General features: G+C 42.5%; 1 protein-coding gene across 4 annotated transcripts; it reads right to left on the bottom strand.

The window, feature by feature from the left end:
- Positions 1 to 679: 679 nt before the first annotated feature.
- Positions 680 to 18,357, bottom strand: LOC120314243. Of its 4 annotated transcripts, none has more exons than XM_039357120.1 (8): positions 18,070 to 18,357; positions 12,662 to 12,973; positions 9,382 to 9,666; positions 7,288 to 7,501; positions 6,084 to 6,107; positions 3,779 to 3,807; positions 3,415 to 3,479; positions 680 to 1,755 (listed from the first exon to the last, which is right to left on the bottom strand). In XM_039357120.1, the coding sequence occupies exons 2-8, from the start codon at positions 12,735 to 12,737 to the stop codon at positions 1,654 to 1,656; spliced, it is 795 nt and encodes a 264-aa protein (XP_039213054.1). In that variant the 5' UTR covers positions 12,738 to 12,973; positions 18,070 to 18,357; the 3' UTR covers positions 680 to 1,653. The 4 variants fall into 4 exon arrangements, with proteins under 4 accessions (XP_039213054.1, XP_039213053.1, XP_039213052.1 ...); XM_039357119.1 differs by lacking the exon at positions 18,070 to 18,357 and adding an exon at positions 13,788 to 14,059; XM_039357118.1 differs by lacking the exon at positions 18,070 to 18,357 and adding an exon at positions 13,354 to 13,781.
- Position 18,358: the final 1 nt, after the last annotated feature.

The following is an 18,358-nucleotide window of genomic DNA, read 5'->3' as shown; positions in this document are numbered from 1 at the left end:
ACAATCTGGGTCCTCATTTTACCTACCTCGGAAGGATGGAAGGCTGAGTCAACCTTGAGCCGGTGAGATTTAAACCGCTGACCTGCTGAACACAGTCAGCTAAAGTGGCCTGCAGTACTGCACTCTAACTGCTGCGCCACCTTGGCTCATTGGCTGGCATTTATGGCCGTTTACAGCATGCCGCTGTCATGTGATCATATTTTATGACGGTTTTGATGAAAACTGACATTTGCTGAAAAACAGCCCACAGCAATCAGAATAGAGTTGGAGGGGACCTTGGAGGTCATCTAGTCCAACCCCCTGCTCAACAGGAGACCCTATGCCATTTCAGATAGGTAGCTGTCCAGTCTTTTCTTAAAACCCTCCAGTGGCGAAGCTCCCACAATGTCTGAAGGCAAGCTTGTCCTCACTGTTAGGAAGTTTCTCCTTAATTCCTGCTTGCTTCTCTCTTTGATCAGTTTCCAACCATTGTTTCTTGTCCTGCCCTCTGGTGCTTTGGAGAATAGCTTGATGCCCTCTTCTTTGTGGCAGCCCCTCAAATACTGGAACACTGCTATCATGTTGCCTATTTCTTCTTTTCTTTAGACTAGCCAAACCCAAGTCCTGCAGCCGTTCTTCATATGTTTTAGTCTCCAGGCCTTTGATCATTTTAGTTGCTCTTCTCTGAACTTTTTCCAAAGTCTCAACATCTTTTTTTGTAATGTGGTGACCAAAACTGGATGCAGTATTCCAGATGTGGTGTTACTAAGGATTTATAAAACAGTACTAATACTTGACATGATTTTGATTCTATGCCTCATTGTATGTATGCCAGGATTGTATCAGGGCTTTTGGCTGCTGGCTCATGTTTAAGTGATTTAAATATTTAAGTGATAGCAAACCATTGGTTCACTTAACAACCACAGTGTTCATTTAATGACTGCTGCTACATGGTCATGAAATTGGATCAACCACTTGATTTACCTAACTATCACAGCTTGGGATCGTGATGGGTCGTAAGTTGAGGACTACCTGCACAGGAGCTTAGAGATTGACAAATGCAATTGGGGGGGCTGAGGAGGTCAAAAGGATGGGTGAAAACATCTTTAACTGCAAGTATGGCAAATAATGCCCTTGTTTCTTTAAATGCACACAGCAGGTACAGGTGGATACTGTAGATAAGATTACAAGTAATGGGAGAATATAATCTTTTCTGTTTTGCTTTGGTCTTGACAAAAATGCCCTTGCTATCTAAGGACTAGTTGTAGAGATATATTTGGCTATATTCTGGATATAAATACATAAGAAGATTTCTATTATTAAGGGGTCCCAAGAAAAAAGGAAGTGATATTCTCTCCTTGCACTTCAGTGTTGCTATACGGGGACAAATTTTGTTAGGCTTCCCCAAAATGCATACTGTAGCTCTGAAGCCTGCAGCAGCCCACCCTCCCAAGGGCATTACTACTACTTTACTATGTCTTGTCCCACCCTTCTGAAAGGTTCAAGGAAAACTCTCATTCAAACTTAGAGCCAGGAAGACTTGCTGTGTCCTGTGCCTGATGAGCTCACAATATGCAATTCAAAGCAGAGTCCAGGTGAAGTTCAATATGTATCACAGGTAAAAAAAAGATTCAGTCTTCAAGTGCATGTAGTAGGAAGGGATGAAAAGTGATATCAAACAATCACAGCATATACCGTGGCATTGTCTGGAGCCTGAACAAGTGGAGATTTTCCTTGGAGATGCTGCAGCTGAGCATAATAAAGGGAAGAGGATCTCTGGAAAAGAAAGCAGCATTAGATAAAGCAGTGGTTCTCAACCTTTTTAATGCCGCAACTCCCAACCGGTCGTAAGTCGAGGACTAAACCGGTTGTAAGTTGAGGACTAAACCAGTCGTAAGTCGAGGACTACCCAACCGGTTGTAAGTCTAGGACTTTCCCTGCCCGAGAGCGCCGCGCATGCGTGGTGCCACCCTCTGCGCCAGCCGAGGCGTAGCTGGCAAGCGGCAGAGACGGCGCAAGACGACCACCGGCTGGGCCACCAGCTGGCCCAGCCCAAGGGAGGTAAGGCACCCGCCAGAAAAGGGGGAAAAATGGCAGATAGCCTTGCTTAGCGACCCCCATGAAATGGTCAATCGACCCCAAATGGGGTCGCGACCCATAGGTTGAGAACTGCTGAGATAAAGGGTTGATTTATCTAATTAGTAGTATTCTAATATCCATTAGCATACTCATGCTAGCACTGATGATATTACCTAGTTGGGTAATGAAATGTCTGCAAAAAAGCAACCAAGCTCAGAACGCATCAAGAGCCCCACCCACCGTTCAATCCTCCTGAACTATCAATATTTTCTTCTATTGGTTAGAATTCCCTTAGAGACTGAAGGAGGTGGGAAATAATATTTGCTATAATATAACAATTGATAATATAACAGTTGTGCTCCAGCATTTCATTTCTAGTTTCCTTCTTAAAAAGAGTGTCAGGGGTCCCCAACCTGTGGGCCGTGGCCTGTTGGCCACCGGGTTGTGTGAGCGACTGGCCAGTGAGCGTGTGTGCATGCACTCACACAACCCCTACTAGCGTCGCTGCAAGTGTCATGTGAGTGCTAGCATCACTGCAAGTGTCGTGTGAGCGCTAGTGGGCCCGTTCACACGTACGCATAAATATGCCTACCCTTCCTTTCCCCTCCGGTCTGCCAATCCTGAAATGTTGGGGAACTCTTTCCTAGGTAGCTTAACTGTTTCAAACTAGGTTCCTTTTACAAATGCTGGATTATAATTTCCAACATGTTTACCAAGGTAACGGGTCTGGTGGACCAATTCCAGACTATAGCAAGCTGGGGAAGTCTGGCCAGCTGATAAATAATGAACCACAGGTAGATCTTGACTTATAATCACAAGTGGGACCAGGAATGTCCGATGTGAGTATTAGGTGAGAGCCATGCCTGATTTTTTTGACCTTTTTTGACACGGTTCTTAAGCCAACCATGTGGCCATTAAGCGAATCCAGCTTTTCCCATTGACTTTGCTTGTCAGAAGTCCCTGAGAAGGTCACAAATGGCATTCATATAACCCCCTGGACACTGCAACCATGGTAAATACATGCCGGTTCTGAGCATTCAAATTCTGACCATGTGAGTATGGGGATGCTACAACAGTTATAAATGCAAGAACTAATTGTATGCCACTTTTTTTAGCACCATCATAACTTTGAAAGACCACTAAGTGAAAAATTGTAAATCGAGGACTACCTGTGCACTTAAAGACAAACTTATCAGGCTGAAGCCCCCAGTCATAAATCAAGGACAAACTGTGTTGAAAAGTTAATATTTGTCGTGAGTCTAATTATGGAAGTATGGCATAACACCCTGGACTCACAATCTGCCCAAGTTTATTCTGACTGTGCTGTGCTCTTAGGAACATCCAGCTGGTAGTTACCTCATCCAGACTCTCTTGTTTGCCTATTTTCTCCTTTCTGATGGGGTTTCTCACGGAAGCAAAATCTTGAGGTTGTGGTGTCATAATAAGCAAGATATGAAAAAAGAGAGAAATGGACATAGTGAAAAGATAATAAAATAAAAACAGAAAAGATGGCAGTGCAGATTTGGTCTAGAAAACCTCCAAAGTCTCTATTAACTCAACAACTCTATGACTGTGGGAAGGAGCAACAAGTAAGCTTCAGCGTCATTTTGGAAATATTCAAAATGTTCCATTTAAAAACAAAAACGTTCTGCACAGAGAGGACTGGTCCAGAAATATTGCTCAAAAGGAATCAGTGGGAAAGACTCCATACACTCCCTACCTGCATGCTCCATTCTTTCACCAGAAGCCCTAGAAAGAAATTTTTAAAAAAATATTATAATCAATATGGCAAGACCAGCTAAAATACCATCCTCTTCCTTATTAAACTCCTTTCTCGATAAGCAGATTTGGCAATGTTTTATACCATGGCAGGGATTACTGAGAATAGATTTTACTTCTGAAAGATACTATGTTGGTTTAGGGCAGGGGTAGGCAACCTTGGCTCTTTTATGACTCGTGGATTTCAACTCCCAGAATTCCTGAGCCAGCCATGCTGAGAGGAAAGGGAGAGGTTTCCAAGCTGAGCCATGCTGGCTCAGGAATTCTGGGAGTTGAAGTCCACGAGTCATAAAAGAGCCAAGGTTGCCTACCCCTGGTTTAGGGATAGGTTGTAGGCCAGTGTAATGTCCAACCATTCTGTGCTTACAATTGCATAATAGATAGGACCTCATACATTTTGTGGAATAACAGAGTTGGAAGGTACCTTGGAGGTCATCTAGTCCAACCCCCTGCTCAGGCAGGAAACCCTATACCATATCAAACAAATGACTGTCCTATCTCTTCTTAAAAACTTCATGTTGGAGCATTCGTAACTTATGGAGGCAAGTTGTTCCACTAATTGTTCTAACTGTCAGGACATTTTTTCTTATTTCTGAATTGGTTCTCTCCTTGATTAGTTTCCATCCATTGTTTCTTGTCCTACCTTCAGGTGCTTTGGAGAATAGCTTGACTCCCTCTTCTTTGTGACAACCTTGGAGATATTGGAACACAGCTATCATGTCACCCCTCATCCTTTTCTTCATTAAACTAAATATACCCAATTCCAGCAACCGTTCTTTATATGTTTTAGCCTCCAGTCCCCTGATTATCTTTGTTGCTCTTCTCTGCACTTAATAATAATAATAATAATAATAATAATAATAATAATAATAATAATAATAATAGTAAAGTTGGAAGGGACCTTGGAGGTCATCTAGTCCAACCCCCTGCTCAGGCAGGAAACCCTATACCATTTCGGACAAATGGCTGTCCAGTCTCTTCTTAAAACTTCCAGTGTTGGAGCATTCACCGCTTCTGGAGGCAGGTTGTTCCACTGGCTAATTGTTCTAACTGTCAGGAAGTTTCTCCTTAGTTCTAGGTTGCTTCTCTCCTTGATGAGTTTCCACCCGTTGCTTCTTGTCCTGCCTTCAGGTGCTTTGGAAAATAGCTTAATTCCCTCTTCTTTATGGCAGCCACTGAGATATTGGAATACTGCTATCATGTCCCCTCCTTGTCCTTCTCTTTGTTAAACTAGACATACCCAATTCTAGCAACCATTCCTTATATGTTTTAGCCTCCAGTCCCCTAATCATCTTTGTTGCTCTTCTCTGTACTCTTTCTAGAGTCTCAACATCTTTTTTGCATCATGGTGACCAAAACTGGATGCAGTATTCCAAGTGTGGCCTTACCAAGGCATTGAAGAGTGGTATTAATACTTCACTTGATCTTGATTCTATCCCTCTGTTAATGCAGCCTAGCACTGTGTTGGCCTTTTTGGCAGCTGCAGCACACTGCTGGCTCATATTTAGGTGATTGTCTACTAGGACTCCGAGGTCTCTCTCACAGTTATTACTATTGAGCATGGTGCCACCTATGCTGTACTTGTGCATTTGATTTTTCTTGCCTAAATGTAGAACCTTGCTTTTTTTCACCATTGAATTTCATTTTGTTAGTTAGTTAGTTAGTTAGTTCATTAGTTAGTTATTCTATCCCTCTGTTCATGCAACCTAGCACTGTGTTGGCTGTTTTGGCAGCTGCAGCACACTGCTGGCTCCAAGATCCCTCTCACAATTACAACTATTGAGCCAGGTACCATCTGTACATTTGGTTTTTCTTGTCTAAATGGAGAAGAGACTATGAAGAAGTGGCATTTTCTCCATAAAATGTAGATCGTAGGAGGTTCCAAATAGGCTAGAGCAGTGTTTCTCAACCTCAACAACATTGGGACATGTAGACTTCAACCCCCAGAATTCATGCTACCTAAAACATTTTGGAAGTTGAAGCCCACTCATCTTAAAGCTGCTGGTGTTGAGATGCTGGTGTAGAGAGTTTAAATGCATACAGCAGACTCTCTGGCTGGATAATGGTGGAATGGCTGCAACCTGATTCCCATTTGATTTTATTTGGAACACTATAAAATCCTTGAAGATAACTGTAAGGCCAAGAATAACGTAATGGTTAAAGCATTGGACTAGGACCTAAAATACCACCTACTGTATGACATGAAAGTTATTTCATGATGATTACAATGTCTTGGTTCAACTGACCTTGCAGTGTTGTTATGAGGACACCTGGAGGAAAAGAAGAATATGAATACAATCAATGAATCCATTCCTAAAAACAAGATATGTTTCCAAAGCCCAGTAATAGCAGCCAGTAATAAGGAGCACAATGTGATGGCATTTGGGGAGAATCTACTAGATCAATTCCCTGTGATCTACTAGAAGAGCTATGAGTCTCTAAATTTAACAAGCATTTTAATGAACGACAATGTCATTTTAATGATCGGTGGCAATTGACTTAGCAGCGAATGAGAGACAAATGAAATTACAGATAGTCCTCAACTTTCAACAATCTGAATTTGTGTTGCTAAGCAAGACAGCTGATAAGGGAATTAACACCTGATTTTACAACCTTTTCTGTCATAGATGTTAAGTGTAACACCGCAGTTGTTAGTAAATGGTATGGCCATTAAGTGAATCCAACTTCCCCCTATTGACTTTGCTTGTCAGAAGCTGGCTGGGAAGATTGCAAATGGCGATCATCTGACCCCAAAACACTGCAATCATTGTAAATACATGCCGGTTGCTAAGCGCATGGCCTTCTCCAATTCGAAGAGACACTTGTGCGGCAGGCTGAGGCAAAGAGGCAGTCCCGGAACCAGTGAAATCTGGGGGCTGGACAGGGGACAGATTGTATCTGCCCTCAGTGTGGGGGGGGGGACTGCCACTCTCGAATTGGCCTTTTTAGCCACACCAGATGCTGCTTTAGGACCTCCTTTCAGAGCACGATACCATAATCTCTCGAGACTGAAGGATGCCAATAAACGATGGTGCTAAGCGCCCAAATTTTGATCATGTGACCATGAGCAGGGATCCCCAACCCCCGGTCCATGGAACGGCACCGGGCCGCGGCAGGTCAGACACTGGTCCACGCAAACAAGCAAAGCCCCATCCGTGGGATGCAGGAAGTACCTGAAACCACGCCCCCTCCAGTTTGCAAAAAAACCTCTCTCCATGGAACCGGTCTCTGGTGCTGAAAAGTTTGGGGACCTCTGACCATGGGGGATTCTGCTATGGTTATGACTGTGAGGACCAGTTGTAAATCTCTTTTTTCAATGCCATTGTAATTTCAAACGGTCACTAAATGAATGGTTGTATGTTGAGGAAAAATAGAGAGTGGAGTAATACCCGGTTGAAAACGCGTCACTTCCCTCCCATCAAAGTTCTTCACAGAAGCATTTTGACCCACCTGTCTGAAAAATCTTTTTTCCAAAAATACAAGGTCACACTCAAGGCAGCTGCGATCAGAACCACACCAACTAACAGCAGCATCCAAATCCAGGTAGCAATTCTATCCCCGGCATGGCGTTTCTGTGCAACTTCGGTGGTTTGAAGGACAGCAGGACTTGACCAATCAGAGAATGCTGACCAAGTGGGCTCAGTAGAATCAATATCTTCAGGAACTGTTGGGAAGGTGACAATGGAATGAAAAATACGTGATATTTTTTTCCCAGGTCAAGCCCTGTGGCCTCTTTCCATCTTCTGAAAGAGTTTCAGATTTTAAGGTGTTTTAATTACCGGTAGCCCTCAATTTACAACCAGAACTGAGTCCAACATTTATGTTGCTAAGTGAGAAATTTGTTAAGCGATTTTTTTGCCCCATTTTACGACCTTTCTTGCCACAGTGGTTAAATGAATCACTGCAGTTGTTATGTTGGTAACAGGGTTGGTAAGTGAATCTGGCTTCCCCATTGATTTTGCTTGTCAGAAGGATGCAAAAGGGGATCACAGGACCTCTGGGACACGGCAACCGTCCTAAGTACATGCCAGTTGCCAAGCATCGGAATTTTGATCGCGTGACCATGGGATGCTGCAAGAGTCGTAAGTGTGAAAAACAGTCATAAGTGTGAAAAACGGTCATAGGTGTGAAAAAACGGTCGCAAGTCACTTTTTTCAGTGCCGTTGTAACCTTGAATTTACCAAATGAAGGGTTGTAAGTCGAGGACTGCCTGTACAAAAACCAGATGGAGAAATGGACAGTGATGGTTCTCCAGAAGGAGCCTGAAAGTACTGATTGTCTCCTTCAATACTGTATCTGATGGGGAAATCAAATAATCTTTGGACACCTGGTACATCTAGCTCAGTCACTGATTGTAAGGTGACCAACCGTCCTCCTTTAGGGAGGACAGTCCTCCTTTTGTGAGTTCTGTCCTCCCTCGAAAAGTGTCCTCCTACATGTCCTCCTTTTCGATATTTGAGGAATAATCTGCAGGGCTTTTTTTTCCTCATAGAATGCTCAGAACGGTGTTCCAGCATCTTTTTTTGATGGTTTTTTTTTCAACTTTTGCATGAGCTGTGCTACTCCCCCTATTGGCTTCCAAAAGCCAATAGGAATTGCTGCTGAGCACGCCAAAACACCCAGCTGGCAAACTTTGCACATGTAAGTTGTCTGCAGCGAAGGCGAATTGGCAGGAACTTTGCACCCCTCCCTGCTACCCAACTACACCATCTCCTAGTTAGACCCGAAGATACCCGGAGGAGACTGGAGCGGCAACGCCATGGTAACTTTCTCTTGATCTTCGGCCCTGCTAGGGCAATAATGGCTGCGGGTGCAAGAGGCAGGGGCGACGGAGCTGCTGTGGGCAGGGGTGTGAGGGGTGGAGGTGGCTGGCTGCCCCCCGTGCTATGGGAGCCACAGGGCCCGCTCTACACGGCGGGGCAGCAGTGCTGGCAGGATGGCTGCAGGCAGGGGCCCGGCATGTAAGCATAATTACAATATAAAATGTTATTGTTACAAATGTTTTTTATTATGCATTTATCATATTATAGTGTATTCTGTATTATTGTTGCAATGAATAAAATGTTTCTTTTATTTACGATATTTTTTTCTTCAATTTATTTGTGTCCTCCTTTTCATTGTAAAAAAGTTGGTCACCTTACTGATGGGAAGAAGCCATGTCTGCTGAACATTTCCCCTCTCTGTGTGCAACTCTTTAATGTAGAGTTCCCCAACTTTTTGGGATTGGCGGCCCGGGGAGGCGGGCCCATTGTCACACGAGTGGGGCTGTGAGTGCTTGCGTGAGTGGGACCGCGAACGCCTGCAACATTCACAGTGACACTCACATGAGTGTGGTCACAAATGCCTGTGATACTTGTGGTGACACTCACGCAAGTGGGGCTGTGCGTGCATGCATACTTGCACACATCGGCCAGCCACTTATGTGGCCCGGTGGCTAATAGGCCATGACCTGGTAGTGGGCCATGGCCCATAGGTTGGGGACCCCTGCTTTAATGCACATACTGTAAACTACCATTAAAAGCAAACCGTTTATTCCCAACTTACTTTCGTCCTTCTCTCCAAAGGGTGGACTCAAGCAAAATTCAGAACTCCAAGCAGGATTGAAAGTAGACTGGCACTCCCAGCGTCCCCATATCTCATCCTGTATGGCATGTAATAATACTGAAGAGCCCATACTGCTCTTCTTAGCCCAGGGGCGGTTGCCTAGTCGGTTTGAGTTCAGCAGCCATCGGAAATGATGAGCTTTCTGTTTAGAGCAATGCTGGCAGTTGAGCTTTAAATAGGAGATACTGACCTTGTGGGAGGAGACCAAGATATTGTTGTGGCAGCCTGAAGAAAAAAAAGGAAATAAGGTAGATGGCAGGATTAACTCTGGAGTTGAAGGAATCCTAAGGTGTGCTAGGCAACTAGGAATGCTTTAATAATAATAATAATAATAATAATAATAATAATAGTAGTAGTAGTAGTAGTAGTAGTAGTAGTAGTAGTAGTAGTAGTAAAGTTGGAAGGGACCTTGGAGGTCATCTAGTCCAACCCCCTGCTCAGGCAGGAAACCCTACACCATTTTGGACAAATGGCTGTCCAGTCTCTTCTTAAAAACTTCCAGTGTTGGAGCATTTACTGCTTCTGGAGGCAGGTTGTTTGTTTCCCACAATCTTCCCAATATAGAACAAGATCCTCTTTCTGGGTCATGTTTGATATTTTGAGAGAGCCGATTAGAAGCATTGATCCAAAATGGTTATCACCAGTGGTGGGATTCAGCCAGTTTGCACCAGTTCAGCAGAATCGGTAGCTAATTTTTTGTTGACTTTGGCAAACTGGCTGAAGCCCTAGCTCTTTTTTGCAAGGCCCCAAATGAGCCAGCGGAAATGCGTGGATGCCACTTCCAGAAGTCCGTTCTGAGCCTCGGAGGCCTGGGGCAGGCTTCCCAGGCCCAGAACAATCCACCAGAAGTACGTGGATGCCGCTTCCGGAAGTCTGTTCTGGGCCTCAGAGGCCCAGGCCCAGAACGGAGTTTCGGAAGCGGTATCCACTCATTGAACCGGTTGTTCAGGTTTTTGAATCCCACCACTGGTTACTACCATGGGCAGATTTGGTCCAGTGGTAAAAGCTCTAGGCTAGAAACCAGGAGATTGTGAGTTCTAATCCCATGTTAAGCATGAAACCCAGCTGGCTGACTTTGGGCCCATCACTAAGACTGTGAGTTTTAGTCCAGTCTTAGGCATAAAAGCCGGCTGGCTGATTTTCAGCCAATCACCAGGAGGCTGTGAGTTCTAGTCCTTCCATAGACATAAAAGTCAGCTGGGTGACTTTGCTCCAGTCCCTCTCTTTCAGTCCAACCCACCTCACAAGGGTGTTGTTGTGGGAAAAATAGGAGGAGGGAGGAGTATTAGATATGTTGGCCACCTTGAGTTATTAATAAAACAGTAATAAAGATGGGTTAAAAAAATCTAAAGTAAAAACAGAAAGTTTTAAAAATATGACAAGTTTACCAGAAGTTTCTCAGATGCTACCAAATTTTCTGCACATCCAACTTATCCTTTAAGAAGTGTGTGAGCATCATTCCAAGCAAAGGACTTTAATCCATATCTCTTGGCCAATTTTATTTTCACCTTACACATTAGATTTTCCACCTTGAAAAAGTGATTCTCCATTCCTCCAAACAAAAGGGTGCTCCAGAGTTTGGAGACAAACTTTGGAAAAAACAGTGCCCTTGATGATACAGATGATACAGGTACTCGACTTACAACAGTTCGTTTAGTGACCATTCGAAGTTACAACAGCGCTGAAAAACTGGCTTATGACCAGTTTTTCATACTTATGACCATTGTAATCGCCCTATGATCATGTGATCAAAATTCAGATGTTTGGCAACTGACTCATATTTATGACATTGGAGTGTCCTGAGTCATGTGATCATCATTTGCGACCTTCTGATAAACAAAGTCAATGGGGAAGCCAGATTGATTTAACAACCATGTTACTAACTTAACACCTGCAGTGATTCACTTAATAACTGTGGCAAGAAAGGTCGTAAAATGGGGCAAAACTCACTTAACAAATGTTTCACTTAGCAACAGAAAGTTTGGGTTCAATTGTGGTCATAAATCAAGGACTACTTGTAAATGAGTCCAAACAGCTGTACCTTTAGCTCTTTGTTTGTTAATTACAGGTCTATGTAAGCAGGATGTCTTAATTTTCCTAGAATCACTATGTTGGAAAGCCTCCTCTGCAACTATGAACTGTATAAAAATACCCTAACATGTTTTTTTAAACTTCCTATAGGCTCCGATGGAAACTTTTTTTTATATAAGCCTCTTAGCAACACATAGGATTTTTTTTAGTCTGCATCACAAATCTTCTCTGTACTTCCTGGTAATATTAACAGTTAAAGAGGCATCAAAGATGCAGTTGCATCCTAAATAAATAGTTTGACTTTGTGAATTCTTTTTTAAGTACAGTTAGATGCAGATCCCCAATTACCGGAGGTTTTCAAATAAATATAGCCTTTTATCTGGGATGAACTTATAATTCCTGGCCTAGATAGATCTGGAAGATCAGCCTTGCCAAAGCTATGATTTTATGACTCTATGATTCTAAATATCCTAAACCCAGGATAGCTTTCAGCAGGCTTCATTGTGGTGCACATAGAAATTGAAACCACATTTGTTCAAAGTGCTTCTCCAGTGTGCTAGTTAGAGTCAAAAATTAACTCCCCAAGTAAGACTTAATCCTATTTTTTTCTCCTTAAGACAGGATCCTGTTTTGGCATGGAGTACCATCAAAGAAACAAGTACAATCAAAAATCCATTTCAAATCATTCGACTAAATTCAATTCAATTCAATCAATTTAATTCAATTCAATCTGATCTTACTACAGGCGGTCCTCATAACCATTCATTTAGCGACTGTTCAAAAGCTTACAACGGCACTGAAAAAAGTGACTTATGGCTGTTTTTCACATTTTATGACCATTGCAGCATCCCCCCAACTGGCCATTGGCTCATATTTATGACAACTGCAGGGTCATGTGATCACCTTTTGTGACCTTCTGTTAAGCAAAGACAATGGGGAAGCCAGATTTACTTAACAACTGTGTCACTAACTGAACATCTGCAGTGATTCACTGTGGCAAGAAAGGCTATAAAGTGGGGGCAAAACTCACTTAACAACTCACTGAGTAACAGAAATTTGGGGCTCAGTTGTGGTCATAAGTCGAGGATTGCCTGTTCAGAAAATGGAATGGTTAAAGGTTCATGCCTGAAAAATTATATATTGACTATTAGGGAAAAGTAATATTTCGAATGCATTCATGCAGACATACCTGTGGTTACCCTCAGGATGGCGTGAGTTTCTGAGCCATTGGATAAGCGACAGATGTAAATCCCCGAATCGCTCATGATGAGATTCTTAAGGATTAGTAATTGCGGAGGCTGGTAGATCAGGCGTTGGTTGAACCGAAGAGGAATTACTTCATTCCTGGCGGGATTCCAGTTTATCTCCACTCTCTCTGTGCTGGTGTTCGCACATTTGGGATTCAGAGGGAGCCAAAACAAGTGTGTGTGATAGCCCACAGCTTCACAGGGAAAGGAGGCCTCCTCTCCAGGTTTATGAGTGAGCTTTTTCACCAAGATTGCTGATGGAGAAGACAAGCAGAAGTTAACCACCTCTCGGCCAAACGCTGCTTCCTACCCTACTTTTAAGAGTCCTACTCACAAGAAACCATTCTCTTGATTCTTCTTTTAAGCGGTTTTTGCCCAACCTTGTGGTTCCCATCATTCCTAAATAGTTCGGGATAATGGGCATTGTAATTTATCTTGTGGAGAGGATGCTGAGATACCTGTGGTTTTTTTTTTTTTTTTTTTGGAGGTATCTGACTCTCGTGCCCTTGAACACACAGGCTAATCTTTCACATACACAAATCCTAAACGTGCACCCACAGAAAAAATTGTCTTCCCATTTAAACCCACAAATGAAAGTCAGGTCACTAAAAATAAGAGAAGTCTTTCTCCTCACCCCACTTCTTCATCTCCCAGCTCCAAGATGGCCCCTCGGTGTTTTTTGTTACCTTGCCCTTTCCTCAGAAGGATTATTTCCACCAATACATTCAGGAGACAAAACTTCATATTTGCACCCCGCTTGGATGTTTTGCAATGCCTTCTACCATCATTAATTCCACTCAAGAAAAGGAGGGAAGCATTTTTGAACAAGAGGCCAAAATTAGCCCTCTGAAAAGATTATCGCTTCTTTGTGGTGGTTTGGTTTTCCTCTGTGAGTCAAAGGAGGAACACCATTTTATCATCTCCAGCCAGCCACAGTGTGTGGTTTCAGCCTTGGGACGGGGAAGGCCAGGCTGTCTCATGGACAGCCAAGTTATTTTTGTTCATATTCATCTCACACCAAGGCTGATGGAAACCAAGGAGGAATCTTGCCAGCGACCCATAACTTACCGATTGCCTTAAAATACGACTGCTATTCCTGAAAACAACACAAAACGAAGCAAAAACAAAAACAGAAAAAAAAAACACAGGTATCAGCTCAGGGAATTAACAGTACTCATTTTGCAATTGCTAATTAACTAAAATGCTTCTTAGAACCATGGAACCACAAAGTTGGAGGCATCTTGGAGGTCTTCTAATCCAACCCACTTCCCAAGGCAGGAAGCCTTAAACCAGTGGTTTTCAACCTTTCTAGTGTTGCGACCCCATAATACAGTTCCCCATGTTTGGATGCCACCTATTACCACATTTGGTGGTCGTGCAGAGAGCTAAAAGCATTTTGGATCAAGATATGGTGGAATATCATGAGAATTTTTAGGAGGGTAAAATTTACTCCGCAGTTATTTTTGTTGGGTATAGTTACTGATTGTGATACAAAGGAGGTTATATTGATGTTAAATTTGATTACAGCCGCAAGGCTGTTAGTAGGACAATATTGGAAGAAGGAATCCTTGCCTACACTGCAGGAATGGTTTTTTAAAGTGTCCTATTTGGCGGAAATGGCAAAGATTTCGGCTTTTTTAAAGGAACAAACGCAAGAGAAATTTCTTGCTGTTTGAGATAAATGGATAGAATTTATACAATTTAAATTGGATATAAAAAAATATCATATTGCTTTTTCATAATTCTTATTTTTATATACATATACATATATTTCAGTCTTATTTTTTTTCTTTTTTATATATAATTTTCTTAAATTCCTTTTTAATTAAGCCTATATTCTGCTCTGGGAAGCTTAGGGGGGGGGAAGGGGGGGTGTTTTGGGGGGGGATGGGGAAGGGGATGTTATGTTTAGTTTTTTGTATATGTTGTTTTCTGTTTTTGTATTGTTATATTTTTTTTCTGTTTTTTTGTAAAAACTTATAAAAATTTTCAATAAAAAAAAAAATACAGTTCTCCATGTTAGTAATAGTAATAGTAGTAAAGTTGGAAGGGACCTTGGAGGTCATCTAGTCCAACCCCCTGCTCGGGCAGGAAACCCTACACCATTTCGGACAAATGGCTGTCCAGTCTCTTCTTAAAAACTTCCAGTGTTGGAGCATTTACTGCTTCTGGAGGCAGGCTGTTCCACTGATTAATTGTTCTCACTGTCAGGAAGTTTCTCCTTAGTTCTATGTTGCTTCTCTCCTTGATTAGTTTCCACCCGTTGCTTCTTGTCCTTCCTTCAGGTGCTTTGGAAAATAGCTTAATTCCCTCTTCTTTATGGCAGCCCCTGAGATATTGGAATACTGCTATCATGTCCCCCCTTGTCCTTCTCTTCGTTAAACTAGACATACCCAATTCTAGCAACCGTTCCTTATATGTTTTAGCCTCCAGTCCCCTAATCATTTTTGTTGCTCTTCTCTGTACTCTTTCTAGAGTCTCAACTTCTTTTTTGCATCGTGGTGACCAAAACTGGATGCAGTATTCCAAGTGTGGCCTTAACCAAGGCATTGAAGAGTGGTATTAATACTTCACGTGATCTTGATTCTATCCCTCTGTTAATGCAGCCTAGCACTGTGTTTGCCTTTTTGGCAGCTGCCGCACACTGCTGGCTCATATTTAAGTGATTGTCTACTAGGACTCCGAGGTCCCTCTCACAGTTACTACTATTGAGCATGGTGCAACCTATGCTGTACTTGTGCATTTGGTTTTTCTTTCCTAAATGTAGAACCTTGCTTTTTTCACCATTGAATTTCATTTTGTTAGTTAGTGCCCAGTGTTCAAGTCTGTCCAGATCCTTCTGTATCTGAGGCCTGTCTTCTGGAGTGTTGGCTATTCCTGCCAGCTTGGTGTCGTCTGCAAATTTGATGAGTTCCCCATCTATCCCTTCATCCAAATCGTTGATGAAGATGTTGAAGAGTACTGGGCCCAGAACAGAGCCCTGGGGCACCCCACTACACACTTCCCTCCATATAGATGCAGTTCCATTGAGGATCACTCGCTGAGTACGGCCGGTCAGCCAGCTACGGATCCATCTGGTGGTGGTTCTGTCTACCCCACATTTTTCTATCTTGTCAAGTAGTAGGTTGTGATCTACTTTATCAAATGCCTTACTGAATTCCAAGTAAATTATGTCCACAGCATTCCTCTGATCCACTAATTTTGTCACTTGGTCAAAGAATGCAATAAGATTTGTCTGGCATTATCTATTTTTGACAAACCCATGTTGGCTTTTAGTAATGACTTTGTTTGCCTCTAGGTGTTCATTGATTCGTTGTTTGATTATCTTTTCCAGGATCTTCCCAGGTATTGAGGTCAGGCTGATAGGTCTGTAATTTCCTGGATCCATTTTTTTTCCTTTTTTGAGGATGGGAACTACATCAGCTCTTTTCCAGTCCTCTGGTAGTTCCCTTGTGTTCCAGGATCTTTGAAAAATATAGTTCAGTGGCTCCGATATCACATCTGCCAGTTCCTTGAGAACTCTGGGGTGTAATCCATCTGGTCCTGGCGATTTGAACTCATCTAGGCTGGACAGGTGCTCACTAACGATTTTCTTGCCTATCTTAACTTGTGTTTCTGTTTTGTTTTTTGTGGCACTATTTTTGATAGGTTGGTCTGTTTTTTCCCTTTGTGTAAGGACAGATGCAAAAAATGAGTTAAATAGTTCTGCTTTCTCCCTGTTGCTTGTCACCTTCTTGCCACTTCCACCCACTAATGGACCAATCATTTCCTTCACTTTTTTCTTGTATTTTACATGTTGAAAGAAGCTTTTTTTGTTATTTTTGACTTTGGTCGCAAGCCTCAGTTCATTTTGAGCCTTGGCTTTCTTCACTTCATCTTTGCAGGCTCGGGCTATTTGCTGATATTCTGACTTAGTTATGTTCCCCTCTTTCCACTTTCTATACTTGTCCTTTTTATCTTTCAATTTGTCAGAGAGTTATTTATGCAGCCATGCTGGTTTCTTTTGAGAGCTGTTATTTTTCCTCTTTGTTGGTATTGTGCTAGACTGGGCTTTTATTATCTCATTTTTCAAAATTTCCCAAGCTTCTTGAGTTGTTTTCCCCTTGAGGATTCTCATCCATGGAATCCTTCCCAAGCCCTCTCTAAGTTTATTGAAATTAGCTCTCTTGAAGTCCAAGACTCTAGTTTGACTGTGTTCTATTGGTTGTGCTTCTATAATGTTGAATTCTAATATTGCATGATCACTTCCTCCCAGGGTTCCTATGGCTCCAACACCGTCTATCATTTCATCTCTGTTAGTGAGAATTAGATCCAAAATGGCTAATCCCCTAGTTCCATTCTCTACTTTTTGGGAGACAAAGTTGTCTGCTAGGTTTGCCAGGAACCTGTTTGATCTTCCACTTGGTGCGGAGTTTGTCTCCCAGTTGATGTCAGGGTAGTTAAAGTCCCCCATTACTATTGTGATGTGCTTCCTACATACCTTAGTTAGCTGACTAGCAAAAAGTTCATTTTTTGGCTGGGCCTTTTACTATTGGTTCCTTGATTGGGGTATTGCTAGATCAGTGGTTCTCAACCTGTGGGTCTATTCTCTATTCTCTCTTGAATAGAGTCTAATTCTATTGGCTTTCAAAAGCCAATAGGAATTGTCCAGGCTGTCTCTGCTCTGCTGAGCCCGCCAAACGTCCCATTCTGCAAACAGTGCTGCACCAGTTGAGTAGTCCTCGACTTACGACCAGTTGGGGGGTCACGGCATTAAAAAGGTTGAGAACCACTGTGCTAGATTGTTGGTCTGATGTTAATCCTGGAGTTAATCTATGCTCAACTGGTTATTGGTGGAGAAGTGTTTTGGTCTTCTTGTTCCCCCTTTGCTTTGTTGATTGTCTTTTGCATACTCTGATTTGTTAAGAGTGCCAGGCTTCTAGAAATTCCCTAGTGATTTTGAACTTGGCTAGGTTTCAGACGGTCACAATTTCCCAGTTGAAACTATGGGAAACTATTGAGAAGCCCTGTTCTAAACTAAGAAATTAAGAAAAAAATAGCAACAAAGTCCTCTTGACCTAATGGGCAGGTCAATACTTTGTATTCCCAATTCCCCCTCCCCCACACTCATTTAGTTTTGAGGATTAGGGTTAGGGTAAAAACTCATGAAGTTATTTATTAGCCTTTCTAAAATATTTATCTCTATACTTCCTGCTTACTCTATTCTTGCTTCCTGCACGAATTCTTGCTTCCCCCACTCTGTTTCTTCAGCTAGTCAGATGCTCTCTGCCCTTTTCATTTCTAAACATTCTTCAGGATAGTTAAAGACTATTTGTGTACTGAAATATTCCATCCAAGGCAAACAGCTCACCCACTAACAGGAGGACCACACAGCATGGAAGTCCTATCAATCTGGAGGTTATTGCTTTTCCAATATATATCTGTGAAGAAGCAGTAAAGACGTCCTCTAGCTGAATTTGATTCCTAGAGAGGATGAGAAACTTGCATGCTGTCTCCTTGGAAACATCAAGGAAGTAGTATCCCACAGCCTCCCTTTTTTTTCCCAGCCAAAATTCCAGCCCTGTAATTCCAGTTCCCAACCCAGATCGAATCTGCTTAGTTTCCAACAGCAGACAAGGCCAGCAAAGGGCCTGCAGCTC

Source organism: Crotalus tigris, unplaced genomic scaffold (genome assembly GCF_016545835.1).
Source record: "Crotalus tigris isolate CLP2741 ecotype Arizona unplaced genomic scaffold, ASM1654583v1 scf7180000018867.1602434, whole genome shotgun sequence".
In the NCBI taxonomy this organism is placed as follows: domain Eukaryota; kingdom Metazoa; phylum Chordata; class Lepidosauria; order Squamata; family Viperidae; genus Crotalus; species Crotalus tigris.
This window is presented reverse-complemented; position numbering and strand designations above follow the sequence as displayed.

Bases quoted from the DNA above. Each gene is read 5' to 3' on its own strand.
- LOC120314243 (XM_039357117.1), bottom strand. From the start codon at position 13,463: ATGAAGTTTTGTCTCCTGAATGTATTGGTGGAAATAATCCTTCTGAGG. The intron at 3,480-3,778 runs GTAGGGAGTGTA...CACAACCTCAAG, and splicing joins TGAAAGAATGGAGCATGCAG to ATTTTGCTTCCGTGAGAAAC. The intron at 1,756-3,414 runs GTAACTACCAGC...TTTCTTTTCCAG, and splicing joins AACAAGAGAGTCTGGATGAG to AGATCCTCTTCCCTTTATTA.